The 18,218-nt window shown below is 41.6% G+C and overlaps 1 protein-coding gene across 1 annotated transcript; it reads left to right on the top strand.

Annotated features, from left to right (window-relative positions):
* Positions 1-1,891: 1,891 nt before the first annotated feature.
* LOC145500674 (zinc finger SWIM domain-containing protein 8-like) lies at positions 1,892-18,129 on the top strand. The gene is made up of 10 exons (XM_081480199.1): positions 1,892-3,608; positions 6,981-7,264; positions 8,328-8,409; positions 8,549-8,723; positions 9,130-9,536; positions 10,042-10,228; positions 10,919-11,321; positions 12,155-12,437; positions 14,107-14,416; positions 14,906-18,129. The coding sequence occupies exons 1-10, from the start codon at positions 3,179-3,181 to the stop codon at positions 17,769-17,771; spliced, it is 5,427 nt and encodes a 1,808-aa protein (XP_081336325.1). The 5' UTR covers positions 1,892-3,178; the 3' UTR covers positions 17,772-18,129.
* The last annotated feature ends 89 nt before the right edge of the window (positions 18,130-18,218 follow it).

Raw genomic sequence — 18,218 nt, forward strand, 5'->3', positions numbered from 1 at the left:
GGTTTTGCGACACTCAGTTGAAAACAGCTCTATCACCAAGCACTGGGAATCTAATTTAATTTAACTTAATTTAATGTATTCTTAGACTAATCATAGATATAGTTTTGAAACTCTCGACTCTCGCATGATTAGGTTTTACATTTGAACGAGTGATATTTTGTAAAGAATGAATGTTAGAAATTTCGATTAGATTAGTAATAGATATTAGTGACAAGCTTTTTTCAAATAAGGTAATTTATTGTTTGGATTGCTGTACGAATAGGATAGGTAGGTTTATCTTATTAGGACTCGAAATCCTGTTCGTTGCTTGTGCGAATAGACATTTGTGTTTTCTTACCGGTAATAAAAAGGCAAAATTTGGCTTTCTTCTTTTGTACTTCTTTTGTCTCCCTCTCTTGTCTTACCGGTGTCCGGACAAAAGTAATTTCGTAAAAAGACGTTTCAGACGGCCCAGGAAGTCGAAAAAACACCACACATGAGTCGATTAACATTTCATTTACATTACTTTTAATGGGATATTCAGACCGAGATGTAATTTAGATATGCAATTTTCAGAGCTTTATTCATAACTCTCATAGATTCATAGTCATTTATAACAACGAACACATAGAGTGGTCTGCCTGGGGCTTTATGCGTAGATGGATTATTTTGAGCAGGCTGTTCCCAGATATTTGCCGGTTGAGTTCAAAGACCTTCAAACACTACTTTCGAATAACTTTCTCTCGGGAAATCGGACCGTTCTTACATGTAACAGCCGAAACATACACTGCGTCATACAGCTGCGTAACTTTTGTTACTGCACATGAGTCCTAAGTTACGAGTCACTTGGTTGGACTTGGCTGTCACTTGGTTCAGCGGAACCAAGTGCCAGCTGGAAATACGTCTACAATCGCTGCAATGATAAGTGTTCTCCTCCATGTTGAACATGGAAAGTGGGTCGGAAAGGTCAAATAGAATGGTCCATTTCGATCAGACCGGTCTAACCGAAAGGTGGACCGGCTTTTTCGAAACTTCTCCGGTTGAACCGAGCCGATACATTCAGTGTTTAGCCTGCAGTACACGCGGATTAGCGGGTTCTAGCGCGATACACGAGCGCGCGCGAAGCGCAAGGCGAGAAAAACCTCGCCTCGCGCTTCGCGCGCGCTCGTGTATCGCGTTAGAGCCCGCTAATCCGCCTGTAATGCGGGCTATTCAGTGTTATAACCCACGCTTAAATTTCGCGCAATTTTATTGGCTACTTTACATCACGTGGTGCAAAATTACTGGGTAGTTTACACAATAACCTCCGCCTGCGTCGATAATTGCCCTGCGACTGTTTCTGTTGAAAAGAAACAAAGCTAAAAAGAATAAATCCAGTTCTAGAATTTCACCTTTTCATTTTCATTATTTTCATGGAAGAAAAACACTCTTTTCGTTGAATCCGCTGATAATGACATTAAAAAAAAAAAAAACTGATCGCCAAGCTGTTCCGATAAGTGCAAAAAAGTCGACAAAATATGCAGAAAATTAATGGGAGGGTTATAAAATAAAACCCTTTCTGGCTCGCTGCAATGTTGGCTGAGAGATTGTCCTCAAAATTTCACATTTGCCCTCGAAGCTTCGCTTCTTGGCCAAATATTCATTTTTCGGACGATATCTCAGCGAGGGTCCACAATAGGGTTCTCAATTCCCACTTTCCCGCCCATTTTTTCCTGTTCATCCCGCCATCCCGCCCTTTTTTGCCAGGAAATCCCAATCCCGCCCACTTTTTAAAGACGTTTCTGCGTTAATTAATAATTTGTTAAATTAATAATTGATTTACTTATAAACACAAAAACTTTTTAAAAATGAAAATCATATAAAAGATTACAAAAAAATTCAATGGGTAGCAGTTTCTTTCAGTAAACGGTTTACTGTTTTTGTTTTCTTTTGTCCACGTATCAGTGAAAGAAAAAGATTGTTCATTCCCATATTTAAGAGATGGCCCGTAAATACAATTGACAGTTTCTTTCAAAGCTTTCAGCGGCTTCATTTTCCTTGAGATCTGGGCTCAGAACTTTTCTTTCCAAAAGAAGGCAGTCCTGCTCGCACACCCTTTCGTAAAATATGGCGACGCAATTCGTAATTCTCATACTTCGTACGGTAAATCACTATCACCGCCATCCGGAGTGGTCATCCTGGCCAAAACAAACCAAGCGCTCTGGAAAAGGTCGAAAGACTAGAAAAACTAGAAAGGATCGGGGGGAGGGGGGGCAAGATTACAGACGCACGCGTCGAAAATGTCGGAAATGGACAATAGCGCCCTGGATGTCATTGATTTCAAAGGTCAACACAAATGATCGCAATCAGTAGAAATAGGACTCAAAGACCTCATACAGTCTCATGGTACTAACGCAGTCAAGCGATAATGGATACGTTTGACAGAACCTGACAGGGTGCAGAGCTGTTGCTATTCGTTACTTGAAACCTGACACAGCTATACGCACGTTTCTGCCAGCTTGTGGTTTTTGTGCTGGTCAATAACAATTTTTATTATATGGCTAGCTCCGTGAGCGGGCAAGATGAATCAAATCCTGCGCTGTGATTAGCTACCCGACTCGCGGGCAAGATGGAGCTATCTTGCCCGCTCGGGACTACCCGCCGTGTCCCGCAAAAAAATTTCCCAGAAAGCCTTATAATAAATCCTTTATTGACCAAGCTTGTTCGGTCAAGATGGCTGGATATTGGCCTTGTTCTTTTTTTGCGAGTTTATGGACCGAGACGGAGTCTTCTTACATGAGGTCATGTAAGAATTGAAATCCCGTTTCCCGCTCTGTTCCCCTTACGAATCCCGCATCCCAACCCTATAAAAACGCGAAATCCCGCTCCCGCTGGTAATTGTAATTCCCGCTTCCCGCCCCTGTTTTCAGCTCAAATCCCAAATATCACGGCGAAAAAAAAGCTAAATCCCGCATCCCGCCAAACCTATTGGGGACCCTCCTCACTCCTCAGCCACGGACACTACCAGCCGACATACTGGGCGCGAGAAGGGGTTTATTTACAATTTCCGGAAGATCGCGCCATTCCTTGCAAACCAAAACGAGGCAAGACGTCGTGGAGATCTGGGTCCTAACGTAAACAGCCGATAAAAACATGGCGGTATAAATCAGCGGAATCATAAAATTCATAAAATTCGGGCTCATGTAAACAACGAACGGACATGGAATTATGGTTTGAGTGGGAAGGAAACAACGAGGAGCATCTTTCCTTCGATGACAGTGATCGTTTTGAGGAGGATTCGTTATGTTCTTGGGTTTCAGAGCCCGAGAGCATTTGTGGAAATTGGCGAGGTTGGAAGAGGAATTCTCAAAATGGTGTTCAATTTGATGGGGACTTCAGTGAAGAAAAAGTGGAAACCCTAATTGAAATATGCGCTAGAGCAGTAGCTAAACACCTTCCTTTTGAAACAGTAGAAAGGACATGTCCTGAAATTCCCGAACAACTCCAGTTAAGAATTGCGTTTTGGTCATTCCCTCCTTTCGAAGAAGACATTCGACTATATTCTTGTTTAGCCAATGGTTCCCCGGACAAATTTCTTGAAGGCGAGCAACTTCTCAAAGTGCAGGCGGTGAAGGACGCCCTACAGATTGGTAAGTATAAGCAACACGGTTTGATTCGTCTTCAGTCAGTACTGTGGGACGATTAGCCTGCTATGATATACAAAGAAGTTTAATAAAATTACATGGAAGCTTAAAATCATTCCAGACTTTCTTATACTAACAGCAAAATCACCCAGTGACAAAATAAGAGTATTAATTGTTAAGATCTAGGGCCTGGTATCTGAAAGCCTCATAAAGCTAATCCTGGGTCAGTATGAATTTTGATTTCATATTTAGATCTACAATGTAATTGAATGGGGCTCTTAACCCTTTAATAAAATAGAGGGCAAAATTACTGAATGCTGATTGGTTAATGAAGAGGGTATTTTTTTATTAATTTTGCTTGTGAAGAGGGCAAAATTACTTGTTCATGATTGACAAAAACACCAGGAAAAGCATGGAGTACTGGAAGAACATTTTCAAAAAGTGGGTGAATGAAAGAAACTTCCGAGCAAATTTAGAAGAGTACAAGAGCGATGTCCTCGACCAAAAACTGTCGCAGTTTTATGCTGAGTTACGAAAAGAAAATGGGGACGACTACGAGCCCGACTGCCTGAAAGTAATGCAGTCATCACTGGAGAGATATCTAAAATCAAAAGCCTATCCAAAGTCCATCCTCCGAGATAGGGAGTTTCTTAACTCCAGAAAAGTCCTGGAAGGGAAGGCCAGGAAACTGCAAGAGCAGGGAGAGCAGGGCAAAGGAAAGCGACCAAACCGATCCAGAAGTTTGACTAAAGAAGAGGAATAAGTCCTCTGGCAGTACAGCCAGCTTGGAGGAGGAACTCCATGAACTCTACTTAACACCATGCTCACTCAGCACTTTGGCCTAGAACACCACAAGAACACCACCAAATGAAAGTTGAAGATTTCACTTTACAATGCGACGATGAAGGAAACAAATTTCTAACTTTTGCGGAAGGTCCAACTAAGACGAGACAGGGACGACTTAGGGTGAAAACCAGACTAATCATCCCCAAAATGTTTGCCACAGGGAATGAGGAAAGGTGTCCCGTGATGTTGTTCAAACGATATCTGGGAAAGCAACCAAGCGAAATGAAGAAAAGCGGTCCGTTTTACCTCACTGTCATCGACAAGTCGGTTTCAAGCGTTTGGTACAAGAAAACCCCAATAGGAAAGAACACCATAAACACAATCAGGAAAAACATGAAAAAGAACTCACTGCTTAAGGATCTGTGTCCTGAGAAGAATTTGACCAACCATAGTGCACGAAAAACCGTGGTAAAGAAACTGAAAAGTTCTGGTATCCCGAAGTGTGAAATAACGAATATCACAGGCCACACGTCTGACAACGGGCTTGACGATTATGGCTTGACGAACGAGAGCAGCAGATTATTTCACGAGCCATTGACAACACTGGGCCTGGTCCTTCAAGAGATGCTTTAAGTCAACTTTATCCTGCAAATTCCACTGCATCTTTGTGTGCTCCCAGCCATGTTTACAATTTCAGTCACTGCATCGTCACTTTGAACGTCGCCAGGAATGATGCCGTTCAGAAGAGCACAAGTGATATAAGGCGAGGATACAAAATTAATGTTTCTTCGTCAAAGAATCAGATTCTGAGTGATCTGAAAGCGTCTTGAACATTTTAACTTTGTTTAAAAAAGCACTAACTTTATATTTTCAAAATTGAAAGTTTGTTAGCAGGCCTGGTAGTCAATGTCCTGGTATCTTTGTGCAAAAATAAAATTTCATTCAGCTCATTCCTGTGTTTTTAAATGGCTTCCTGACCGATTACTCAAGAGCGCATTCAGAAATTCAGTAATTTTTCCCTCTGTTTCATTGACAAGTAATTGCAATGTGTCCTTGTAAAATTAAGGATTAATATCACTTGTGTTTTCAGCAACTTCTGAAAACACACGTGATATTAATCCTTAATTTTACTCTGCCCCATGCGATTACCTATACTAATTTCATGCTTGATTTTGCTTCAAAAAAGCGGTATTTTTTACTGTCAAATGGTTTTTTGACATGCAGTGTTGTTAAATTGTACAAACTTTTGCTAGAAATGCAACATTTTACATTTCATCTAGATTTTCAACTAGTTTCTGTAGTTTAATGAGCAATGTTTTACTTTAGCGCATGCACATAAGCCAAAATTTGGCCTTTTTTTTTTTCGCTGATGCATTGCGACTTTTGTCCTGCCTTTTCCTTTACTTTTTTTTCTCTCTCTTTCTTTCCTCGCTATCTTGTACTCTTTACATCCTTTCTATCAGCTGCAAAAGTTTTGGTACTGACTGTTCAAAAGACTGACAAAAGAGACATTGATCAATTATGGGGGTAATGGCCAATTTTACCAGCAATTTTGCATCAATAATTGAACATTTGTTTTTCCATTACAGTAGCTCTGTCAGCATTTAGTAAATTTTCAAAATGGACACACCTATGGAAAGCTCTGTCTCTCCTGGGGTAGTTGTTTATCAGAACAATCTGCTGACATAGGAAGTGATGACATCACAATTAGTTCTTTGTCTACCCCTCCAAACTGTGTCTGGGTTTTTAAAAAATCTCTATGTTTTCAGTCCTCCAGTTTCAGAAAACACTTTCATCAAGAGTAATTAAACCCTTTATCATCTTTTATAATCCTGGGTTACCATTTATCCAACTTCAAACAACCCGGCCCAGGGGGATACTGCTAAAATAATTATCTGTTATTTTTCATTTTCAATTGGCATTTTAGTGATTTCATGATAACATTGGACTATACATTCCTTTTAATTGTCAGTACAAAGGACTTCTCAGACTGTTTTCTGGTGTAGCGGATGTAGGTTTTAAAGAGGTCTTTCTTTGGAATATCCCCCCACCCCACCCCCTTACCCGACTGAAAAAGAGGGAACCAAAAAACATCCTCAAGAACTACAGTTTCTGTTAGGTAGACCCGTTTTCAAAGTTGCCCTCATCACTGCCTCTCACATTTATAGTGGAAACAAAGCAGTATTCTTTACTTGTCACAAGTGTGTTTTTGAAGCATGAGAAAGATCTTGTTACCAACCTTTAATGTACAATAAACAAATGAGCAACTTGTATTTCGCTCACTTGACATTATCCTGATTGCCTTTGTAACATTTGTGCAAGGTACAGAGAGTTACAGTATATTTACATGTAAAGTTTCTTAGTGTTTTACCCTGGTATTTCCTCAAAATATCTACCCACAACTTGAAACAACCAAATTACAGTACATGTACTTCAGAAAACACTTGAGAAAAATCAGAAGTAAGTAACATCCTGAATGGTTTATCAGGCAGATGGGCCATACACAATAGTGTGGTGTGTTTTACAAGACAAGGTGGTACACGTAACTTACTTTTGAGTGGTATTGTTCACAGCATCTCTTTTCACTTGCAGGTTTTCATCTAAGTGCCGCAGTCCACCAACCTCATGGTATTTGCCAAAGCAAAGGAACCTTTAATGTTGCTGTCACTTTTGACAGAGGACGCATCACATCTTGTAACTGTACCTGTGATCAAACTGTGACATGGTGTTCCCACGTAATTGCTTTATGCCTCTTCAGAATACACTTTCCACACCTGGTGTGTCTTAGAGCTCCCCTGTCAGAATATCTGTCACGTCTAAGGCGAGATCAGCTACAGAAGTTTGCTCAGTATCTTATCAGTGAACTGCCTCAGCAGGTAAGGATGCTCATGGTCAGTCATTACACGTATAAGATCCTACTTGTGGACACAGTGTGACTGAGTGGTTGAGGGCGCTGGATTTGAAATCTGGAGGTCCCTGGTTCAAATCCTCCACCCTACCACTATCTGGATTGTTCTCGGTATCCCCAAGTACAACACCTCGACCGCGTTGTGTAAATAGCCAACTGGTCAGCCTCCAACCAGTTGGGATTCTTGATAGTTTAATATGTTATATTTGAAATATTTGTTTATTTATTTACAGTGTCCCCAATTAGCACATTTAATAGTGCTAAATACATTTGACAAGTAAAAACAAACGATATAATCTCCCGACGTTTCGGCGATTGTCTTGTCAACGAGATGCTTTACATCAAACAATTAACACCGAGTTTGAATGTGCAAACGGATTCTATCCGTGCTAAAGTATTTGTGTAGCCACCTCCGCTATGTAAATTTGTTATAACATTTGACACTTAAATAAAGGTACTATTTATTTATTATTGTATGTAGGCTGACTTGAAAAAAATGTTGGTTCCTATTTGTGGCTAGTTACTGTTTACTTAGTACTATCTATTTCTTTTGCATCCTTAAGTTGGATACATCAGTTGCAAATGTTATAATTTCTGTTTTCAAACACTGATAAATATGGCAGTATACGACATATACGTAGTAGATAATTTGAGTGATCTAATCATTGATTAATTGTCAAGTTGGCATTTCAAGCATCAGCCCTTTCTCATAGCAAATCATTGATGAAAATGTCAGTTTTACAAACTCACTATGGCAGTTAATGTCAAGACCACAGTTAATGTCTTAATAATTGATTAGTGTTTTTCTTTCCACCAATGCAGAAAAAAGGTTTTTTAAGACTAATTTACTTTTCTTAAATGCCTTGTGTGTTTGAAACTGGTATCCACTGTTAGAGAATACTGAGGAAAAATGCTTTATTTTTTTATGCTTAAAGAAACATTGCCAGGAAGGAGTTTTCAGTAGAATTATAGTTGTAGTGGACAAAAAAGCCTTTAATAGTTTTGGTTTTGCTTCATTTAATTACATATAGCTTCTTCCTACTGCACAAAGACTCCTAGATGAGTTACTATCATCACAAGAATCTGCTATCAACTCTGTATCAGGAGCTCCAGGTGAGAGCTTGTCATAGTAACAACTGCATGACCCTACTTCCGTTTCAGAGCCAGTTTATTTACAGGCTGACATACATTTCAAACAATGTCTTCAGAAAATTTGTTACAGATTACTGTACAATTTGCTGTGTTTCATTAGATCCAACTGCAGGACCATCAGCTGCTGATCACTCAAAATGGTGCCTGGATGAAAGTGCACTCCATGAAAATATCAAGAAGATGCTAGTGAGATTTTGTGGTCCAAGTCCTTTAGTGTTTAGTGATGTGAATGCTCTGTATTTAGCTAACACTGCTCCTCCTACAGCAGCTGAATGGTAAGACCGTTAAACACATGTACCAACGTAATTTACAGATTTCAAAGAAAGTAGTACATTTGCACCCAAGCTACTGTCAGAAAGGCTTTTTAAGTGGTAACTGGTGTTTATCAAAAGACTGAGAAGTGATCTGATTCTGTTGTATCCCACTCATTATCTAGGTTATAAATACATATTTTGGTAGCCTTTATAAATAGAAATAACCAAAAATACAAGGCTACTAGAAAATATAAACTGATTCCTCTATACAGATTGGTATTGCCTTCTTTTTGAACTTTAGATTTGAAAATTTTTGTTTTTGTAATTATCCATTTAACCAGTATCTACAAGGTGATGAACTAGTCCTCATGTTTTCTTAAATGCACCAGTTTTTTAAATTCTTGATCAAGTCTGTCATCACATGCAGGTCAAATCATCTCAGGCCTTTACGAGGTCGGGAACCAGAAGGAATGTGGAACCTGCTGTCCATAGTCCGTGAACTGTTCCGTAGAGGTGATATGAATGCCGTGAACCTTCTAACCATTATCACTGAAGAATGTCTGGCCAACGATCAGGTGTTGATTTGGTGGTTTGACAGTCGCAGTCAAGCCGCCGGCAATTCATCATCTCATAGCCATGGCAATAGTTACAGGGGTAATACTAATGCTGCAAGCACAGAAGCCACTAAGCATGCTTGTGCTGGATTCTGTGATGAGCTTGTGACCTTGTGGAGACTGGCAGCACTCAATCCCAAACTGACAGATGAGGAGCGAGAGGAGATTAAGAGTCAGTTGCAAGAGTGGCACCAAAAAGCGGTAGACAAAGGCAGGACAGGTGTGAACTAGAATAAAACATAATTATCTACCGACCACTTCATAGTGATTTGAAACATTTGTGCATTATGCATTGGGGACTGAATCAACTGCTACTGGGCAGGTAGCCACATTAATCAACCAGCCTGTTTTTAACACTCCAAAATCAGGTGGAGACATCTCCTAGCCTGACTGCACTACAATTTGCATGGAGGAGTAAATTTTAGCAATCATGACTTTTCAATGTGTTACTAAATATCTTTCCAATCTGTCAGGCTGCTGAAGCATATTGACTCCTAATTATTAACTCACCTGAGTGCGATATTTTTCCCCTTCAGTCTGGAAACGTCTTTCAAATTTTAATTGGTCAACTTATTCATTGATTCATTACGGTTGATTTCTATGTTCATTTTATTATTTGATCACTTAATCATTATTTTGTCCGTCTCTTTGTCCACCTGTCTGTCAATCCATCCATCCCTGAATTCCATTCAGTGTACTCATTCTGTATACCTTCCACTTGCCAGGAAGAGGCACCAGTCATGTGATTCCATCAACAGCAATGTCATGCTTCCCTGGTTTCTGCCCTGCCATAGAGGCTTGTTCACTTGACTGGAAAAATCTTCAGCCAGGGATAGTTCTAGAAGAGAATACATCAAGCGCAGACTCTCCAGAGACTGTGCTTGTTGAAAACAGCATGGGACCTCTTGAAAGGTTTGTGTAGCTTCCTTGTCTTCTCATTATTTTGTTTACTATATGACTGATAAAATACATTTATTGTGATTGATATAAATGTTAAGAATTAAAGTGTTGAACAGCAGTGGTTTCATTAACTTAAAGGTTTTCAGCAGGTGGGCAACTGGTTTTCACAGGCGGGCAAGACTTTTTAAACTGAACTTCTTGATAAGAAAAAACTTTCCACTAGATGGTCAAACCAGGCAGGCAAACTTGTCCTCACAGATGGTCAATTTGCCAGGTGCCTGGCCCTTAATGAAACCCTTGGTGTAAATGATAATTAAGGAATTTACACTACTTGTGATATTAGAAAATTCTTTTAAATAGCACTCACCTGGAGGCCAGTGCAGTTTTGGTGGAATTTTTAAATATCACATGTAGTGTATATGATTGCTTATGCAAATCATATTTGAATATTATTGAGTGGTGCATACAATAAATATATATACAGATTGAGAAATTGAACTGTATTGGATTTTTACATGTAGATTTAAAAGGGAACCTGGTCATGAGTTCTCGGTTCAGTTTTGTGCAACAGTAATACTTGTATCGATGGTGAATAAAATTGAGATACTAAGGTTTATAGAGGTACGTTTGATAGTTGTTTTTGTGATTTAAGGTATTTCAGCCAGTATAAAATGAAGTAAGGGTTTGTTAATTTTTCTGTAGCGTGGGAGGCAGCCAAGGTGTAAGTGAAGAAAACACTAGCAGCACTTTAGAATCCTCTCCCATCCCTGCACACGACGTCGATGAAGATTTGGAGGTGCTTTGTGCTCGAACTGAGGCTCTACATCTTCATGGGTACCACACCATTGCCGGCAAACTAGCCATGAAACTCGCAGAGAAGATTCTAAGTGATGGGAGTAACTTGAACATTTCAGCACATTCTGATGGTACAAAAAACAGTAACAGAGGTCCAGGCCCAAGTTCATTCACAAGTACTATTTTGTTAAAAGCTGCTTTTCTCTGTAATGTGCTCACAGAGGACCTGCACTGCCATCACTTGGCTTTTAGAGTCGGTATGCTGGGTCTGGAGATGCCAAGGCAGCCGGCCAGGAGTAAGGCGTTGGAGGTAATAATCAGAATGGGAAGCAGGGGTTGGGCTAGGCACTGGACAAATTCACCGGCTGTGAGGATGACTTTGCCCACCTGGTTTGACCATCTAGAGGAAAGGTTTTCTTTCCATAAGCTTTACCTCCTGTGAAAAACAGTTGCCGTCCTGCTAAAAATGTTAATTGAACCCCTGATGGGAAGACTGTTCTTTTTTGCATTGAAATTTTGTGATGATTACCAGGTTGGACTTCAGACCAGGGTCGATCCATGGTTAGAGTCATAGTGTTGTGTTCTTGGGCAAGGTATTGTACTCTCTCAGTGCCTCCCTCCACCAGGGAAGGAGTATCAAATGCTGCCAGTGTCTGTCAGGGCTTCTGTAACTTGCGATGGACTAAAATGCCATCTGGGTTGAATAATAATACTCCACGCTACCTCATGCAAGTCAAACATTAATAATTAAGCTCAACCCATAGATAGATAGAAACTTTATTAAGAATGTCATCAACCACCTAGCTGGGGAAAAACTCCCCTACTAATACGGGGACATAACAAAAACGAGTTAAATTAGAAGAAAATACTAAAAAAAAACCTATAGTTATTTACAATAGTAAAATTTAAATCCAGGTTGTTTGAGCTCAAGGGGAACTTAACTTCAGTCGAGGTCACATTGAAGACAAGAGAGCAAATTTCCACTGAAGAATGATGCTAGCACTGCAGTGACAGTGAACTTGGAAATCTTTGGTTGGCCGACCTTATGTTGATAAGCGTGTGTGGAATAAAAGACTTTCATATAAACAGTCATTCCATCACATAGCAGTCAGTCTGACAAGTATCTTATATGCAATGTTGCAGGTAAAACTTTCAAATCAAGAATCAGATCTGGTTAGCTTGCTTAAGAAACTTCCTCTTGGCCCAGCTGAACTAGCAGTTGTTAGGGAGAAAGCTGAGCTCCTGTATCGTGGGCAACTGAAGCGGGGTGAAGCTGTACTGCCTATCATGTTAGCCACATTCATCTTTGATGTGCTGTGCCCAAGTAATGGTGGAACACAAACCAAGCGACAGGTGACAGGGAAACTTTGCACCATCACTAAAGAGGACGAGGAGCTAGGATTCCAAGCTGCTCTCCATGCTATAGGTGCAGTATTGTAAATAAGAGAAATGATTAATTGGGAGTTTGTGATTTATGATGAAGATTTGTGAGTTTGCACTCGTTGTACTACTCATAGTAAGGAAATGGAATAGTCAAGGAGATACGAGCGTCGTAAGGGACGTTTGAGTTTCATAACTGTGACATGTTATTTACGATGTAGGTTGATTTCAAGGCATATTTGCACGAGCGATTTTTGATACCGTTTTTGTCCCGATCTCCACTACGAATTTCGCGCCAGTGTTGGACCTCCAGATCGCGCATGTAAACCAGCTGTGGTTTCCAACTTACGACGAAAATACACTTCTTGTTGATAAGACGTTTATAGACGCTCTGATATAAAATTTATGTTCATTTTATCACGTTCCATAGACACTCTAGCAATATCGTGTTCAAATCGCGCTGAAATTGCAGTTGGTTGCAACACGAGTGAGCGCGAGTGCCAAAAACATCACGGTGGAAATTACGGTATGACAAAAATTGCACCAAAAATCGTCTGTGTAAATGGACGTTGCTGCGGAATTGAGATTTAAAACCGAGTAAAAACCCAGCAAAGTCACTACAATACACCGATCTGTGTAAACCTACATCATTCAAAGAAGCTCAAAGAGAAGGGCATCAAGTTTGTTACAAGAGATATTCAGGCTCTCTTAGAAACTCGTTGCAGTTAATCATCAACTTTATTTACCCTCGAATTTACAGAGTAGCATTGCTTCTAATATTTCTTCGAGCTACTTAATGTTAGAAATTCGAACTAATGAAAGAAAAGTTATAATAAAGTTGCTATATAAATTTGTGCAATACAGTGAAACCTCCATTAAGCGGACCCCCAATTAAGCTGACACCCCCTATCAAGCGGACACTTTGCCTGGTCCCGAAATTAACGTCTTATGTTTCCCCTTATAACAAACCCCTATTCAACGGACACCTCCATTAAGCGGACGCAGAAACTAAAATAAATTGTATTTGGCTAATTTCTATTGTTAAAAACCTCTATTAAACGGACACCGAACTGAATTCTCAATGTGGCATTGGATTACGTCCTTGAAACAGTCGATTTCATAGACGATTAAATGTATCCGTATTATCGTTGCTGTATTGAAAGGGCATTATTACAAATAAATTAAAGTTGGTAATGAAAGCTGATGAACTTGAACTCTGGAGAGCTTAGTTAACAACCTGAAACTCTATTACAGTACAGAGGAACCGTTGAATGTTAATTGTTAACAAACATTGCGCAATTGTTATAAACCTTTATTAAGGGGACACCCTCTATTAAGCGGGTACTTGGGAAGGTCCGCTTAATAGAAGTTTCACTGTATCACAGGACAAAATTAATTTGCGGAAGGTGTTCCAGGATTTGGCCTCCTGGTCCGGGTTGTTCGAAAGGTGGATAGCGCTATCCACCGAGTAAATCACTATCCAGTGGATAGCGTGGTTTGTTATGTTAAAATTTATCTACTGGATAGTGATTTATCCGGTCGATAGCAGTATCCATCCTTCGAACAAACAGGGACTGGTAACTTAAAGAATTTAGGCCATTAGTAGTTGTAAATATTTTAGGTAGGTATTTTAGGTAATCATCACAAGAGTTACAACAATGTGCTAAATTCCTTGGTTATTAACTGAGTCTTCGGCAAACGCCTTTCTTCACCAGGGATGAAAGGAAATGTTTTAGAGAACCAGTACCCCATGTTGTGTGAGGGTACAAGAAAACAGAGAGGAGACTTGGCACTAGCACTTCTCCTTCACTGCAGAGATGATACCTCCAGGATTCGCCAAGTCATGGATGTTCTGTTGGACAAGAACCGATATAACTTACCAAACAGTACTGGAGTGAAGCAAGACAAGAAGAAAGTCGAAAGGTCTGATTCACAGGAGAACAAGAGTGAGGAAAGCGAGGCGTCCAGCAACGGCGGTGCTGTGAAGACCAGAGCTAGCTTAGGGCTACCCAGCCGCAGAGCAAGGTAGACGTATTGCTGGTGTAGTTGGGTATTGACATTTTATTTGCATATTCATGAGAAATACTGCCTGTTTCAGGGTTTGGATAGTGACATTTCCGGAATATCTGAAACCTTTGAAAGCACAACGCAGAGCTTTAAATTGATAACGCGTTCTTGTGTCTTGTTGCCGTTCATGATGATTGTAGTTTGGTGGCTGTCTACTGGCTGGTTCTTGTGGCATTGGTTAAAATATACAGCGAATGAAGAAATAAAGAATAAAGTCCTAGGAACGTGTTTCAGTTGTCACAGTTGTTCACCTTGAGGTCTCTTTGCTTTGTTTGTTTTTTGCTTACTTCGATAATCTCAAGTTTGCTTATCATAAAGCTTTCTGAGAAGCCTAGTGAACCAATCCAAGTAACAGCTAGCGATGATAATGCTTAAATTACATATACTCTACTTATTGTGTTGAGTATTTCCTAATTGCTTTTTCTTCTTGTTGTTATTGTTCTCCAGCAATGGCCAAAATTCCTCCAGTACTAGTGACAGTGGCACAGACAGCAGCAGCAAAGACAGTAGTTCAGTAGTAGACAGATGTAAAGCACGTGGAGGGAATGCCAGACCTCCGCCTCAAAGACTGGCTGCAGATGTTGTATCGATGGATGATGAAAGCGGAAGTTCAAGCGGAGTAGACACAGATTCAGTTCCAATTCCCGTCCGGGTGGTGGATGGTCATCAAACCGATCTTGTGAAAGGCATGCGTACTGCTGTTCCGTATGTTCACGCTCTTCAACTAAATGACCCTGCTGAAGGTAAAACTGCTGTTCCTGACCCGAGGCAGGATTTGCCTAATGTGATTGTCCCGAATGACTTATTAATGTCCGTCCCAAAACAAGATGCCGCCAATGCCAGTGATGCAGAGCCTGTCCAAGGTGACATTGGTGTGAAGGTATGCACTCGGGATAACCGATCTAGCATGTTAGATAAGGAACCACACATTACTGCAGTTGTTGATCGTGTCCTACGTGCTACTGGTACAGTCGAGAGTGTACCACCAGTATGTGGTCCGGCTGGAGATGTTCCACAAGTCCGTGACCCAATTGAAAATGTTCCACAAGGCTGTTCTCCAGCTGGAGATGTCCCTCTCGTCTGTGGCGATCTTCCGCCATTAGTCCTGACAGAAAGCATTCGTCCAAATCTCCAATCCCCTACTGCGGCTGGATTAATTGCTAACGTACCACGTTTGAATGAAACTTCAGATTGTAGCAACAAGATAACAAGAAACACCTTACCAGGTACCTCGGAGACCGTGAACGTTACTTGCGCTTCTGGCGACAGGCCAGTTCTTATCACTGGCAAAATCCCTGCCGGTCAGGATCTCTCATCTGAAGGAGATGTGTCGGATATTGAAGCTGACTTCGAGGATTCTCAACAGGAGATGGCTAATTCTTCAGGGACGGCAAATACTTCGGTGGATTCAGGCGAAACGCATGATGTTCATATTTCACCTTCAGTTGCTGCTGATGATGAAGGGATGTCAGGTTCCCTGAATGTGGTCGTTGAAAGTGGCAGTTCAGCATCTGTCTCCCCTGGCCGTGATGATCAACATTACAATGAAGGAGAAGCAGCTGATGCTGCAGCAGCACCATTAGAGGCAATAGAAGAACAATCCAGTGAATCAGGAGCCAGAGGAAGCACCAGCGCAAGTGCTGATGATACTGACAGAAGCCGCCGCCGTAACAGGACACGTGGACGAAGGAAGAAGAGAGGCGGCAAGTCTGCTCTTTATCAGGCTACCGAGGCTGAGGCGCATTTCATGTTCGAGCTTGCCAAGACTGTGCTGAGTAAAGCTGGGGGGAGCAACAGCACATCCGTGTTTACCCAGACAGCAAGCAGCGACACTCAAGCTGGACCTCATAGAGTACTGCAGTTGTGTGCATTTGAAATTGGCCTCTTTGCCTTGGGACTCCACAATCGAACATCCCCCAACTGGCTGTCACGAACGTACTCATCGCATGTTTCCTGGATCTCAGGTCAAGCCATGGAGATTGGTCATCAGGCAATAGCCCTTCTCCTGGAACACTGGGAAGGGAACCTAACGCCTTCTGAAGTGGCATCTATCGCTGATCGAGCTTCTAGGTCAAATGACCGTGCCATGGTGCGTGCTGCAGCTGAGCTTGGCCTGTCATGTCTTCACATGGCTACCACTTTAAATCCGGGCGAAATTCAGCGTGTTCTGTCTCAGTGTCGCGAGGAGGATCCGCAGTTGTTGGACCAAGCTTGCCAGGCCGTTGAAAGCGCCGCTCGGGGTGGTGGTGTGTACCCCGAAGTTCTCTTTGATGTTGCCAAACATTGGTTCCACCTTCACGAAAGAAACCAGACCAACAGTGGCACAGCCGCAAGGCCAGCTAAAAGCGAATCAAGAAACAGAAGTGTGTTGAGTAGATCGTCTCAACCTTCAGCCTCTTCGAGCCAGTCTCCTCCACTCAGCCCCTTCGTGCCTCAGATACCACAGTTCACCATACCTTGCAGTTACTCATCAATACCTCCCCCCCTGTACACCACGCCCGAGCAATATGTTCAGCAGCAAATGCACCAGCAAGTCCATCAGATGATGGGGCACTATCCGGCTTATTTATCAGGGGGGTCCTCAAGCTACCGGTCCGGTTCACAGTCGCATTATTCATACCCTTTCTCGCGATCCTTGCCAGGGACTCAATTTTCATTATCGGGAGCGTATGCCGGCCTCACTCCACCCCCGTATCAAACCACAAGTGCGAGTTCAAGTTCTAACCAGCATTTAAATCGCATCACACCAGCGCAGCAAGGAACACAAGTCTCGTACTATCTGAACAGTGCATACAGAGTTGGTATGTTGGCACTGGAGTTCTTATCCAGGCGCACTTCAGATGACCGCCCAAGCGTGAAGTTTTCCCGTAATCCCAGCTGCAGTGAAGACATTAGATGGTTGTGCAGCCTGTCTGCCAAACTCGGTACTTCGCATCTTCAGAGGTTTTGCGTAGCCGCGTTAAATGCAGTAGTTAGCCCATTCGTTCTGCACGACCTTGCGCTGGAGGCCGCCAGACACATGGCTCGCTCCAACCCAGCTCAGCTCGCCGCGAATCTGCGTTCACCAACTATTAGTCCCTTAGTACAGAAGAGTCTAACAATGTACGCACAGTGTATCCATTATAACTTGATAAACATTTCCCAGAGCGAGTATGATGAGTTTGTGGAACTCCTGAGACACGCACGGGGAGCCTTTTGCATGGCACCGGGCGGAATGACACAGTTTAATGAACTCTTGCAGAGTATTCGATGGGGTCATTCTAAGAAGAAAGAACTTTGGCAAATGATCATGTCCGGACTGGCGAAGGCGTAGTGTATTGCTACGAAGATGATTGAATACTTCTCGGAATTTGCTCGGCAACGAAGTCAAAGCTTGGCACTGGTGGAGGACATAAACAAAAGAATAAATTAACTTTGGATAATGAGAAATTTCGAAGACCAAGCGTAATGGCCCTTGGACAATCACGAGTAACACGATATCTATACTAACCCTCGCTCTGTTTTATTCTCATTGTCAGGGAGACTGTAACGGGTTGTTAGCTTTACAATGCCTTCGATTTTCGTAGCGCAGTCAACTGAACTTAGACTAAATCTCTTATGTGAAGAGTGTTCATTGTTGTCTTTGTTATTGTTGACATTTTGTCTTGTGTGAAATAAAGTGGAAACCGGAATTGCGGGTTGAGCTTTGTTTTATTATTAGGTATAGCCCCTTTGGCCGTTCGTGTTATTTTTGTGATAACCCACTTTTGGAGGATACCTA

This window comes from Orbicella franksi, chromosome 10, assembly GCF_964199315.1.
Source record: "Orbicella franksi chromosome 10, jaOrbFran1.1, whole genome shotgun sequence".
NCBI classification, from domain to species: Eukaryota; Metazoa; Cnidaria; class Anthozoa; order Scleractinia; family Merulinidae; genus Orbicella; species Orbicella franksi.

What these genes read in the sequence shown, in the direction of transcription:
- LOC145500674 (XM_081480199.1), top strand. Translation starts at nt 3,179, where the DNA reads ATGGAATTATGGTTTGAGTGGGAAGGAAACAACGAGGAGCATCTTTCC. An exon ending in GGTAGACAAAGGCAGGACAG is followed by an intron (nt 9,537 to 10,041) that starts GTGTGAACTAGA and finishes TCCACTTGCCAG; the next exon opens with GAAGAGGCACCAGTCATGTG. An exon ending in CCAGGAGTAAGGCGTTGGAG is followed by an intron (nt 11,322 to 12,154) that starts GTAATAATCAGA and finishes GCAATGTTGCAG; the next exon opens with GTAAAACTTTCAAATCAAGA.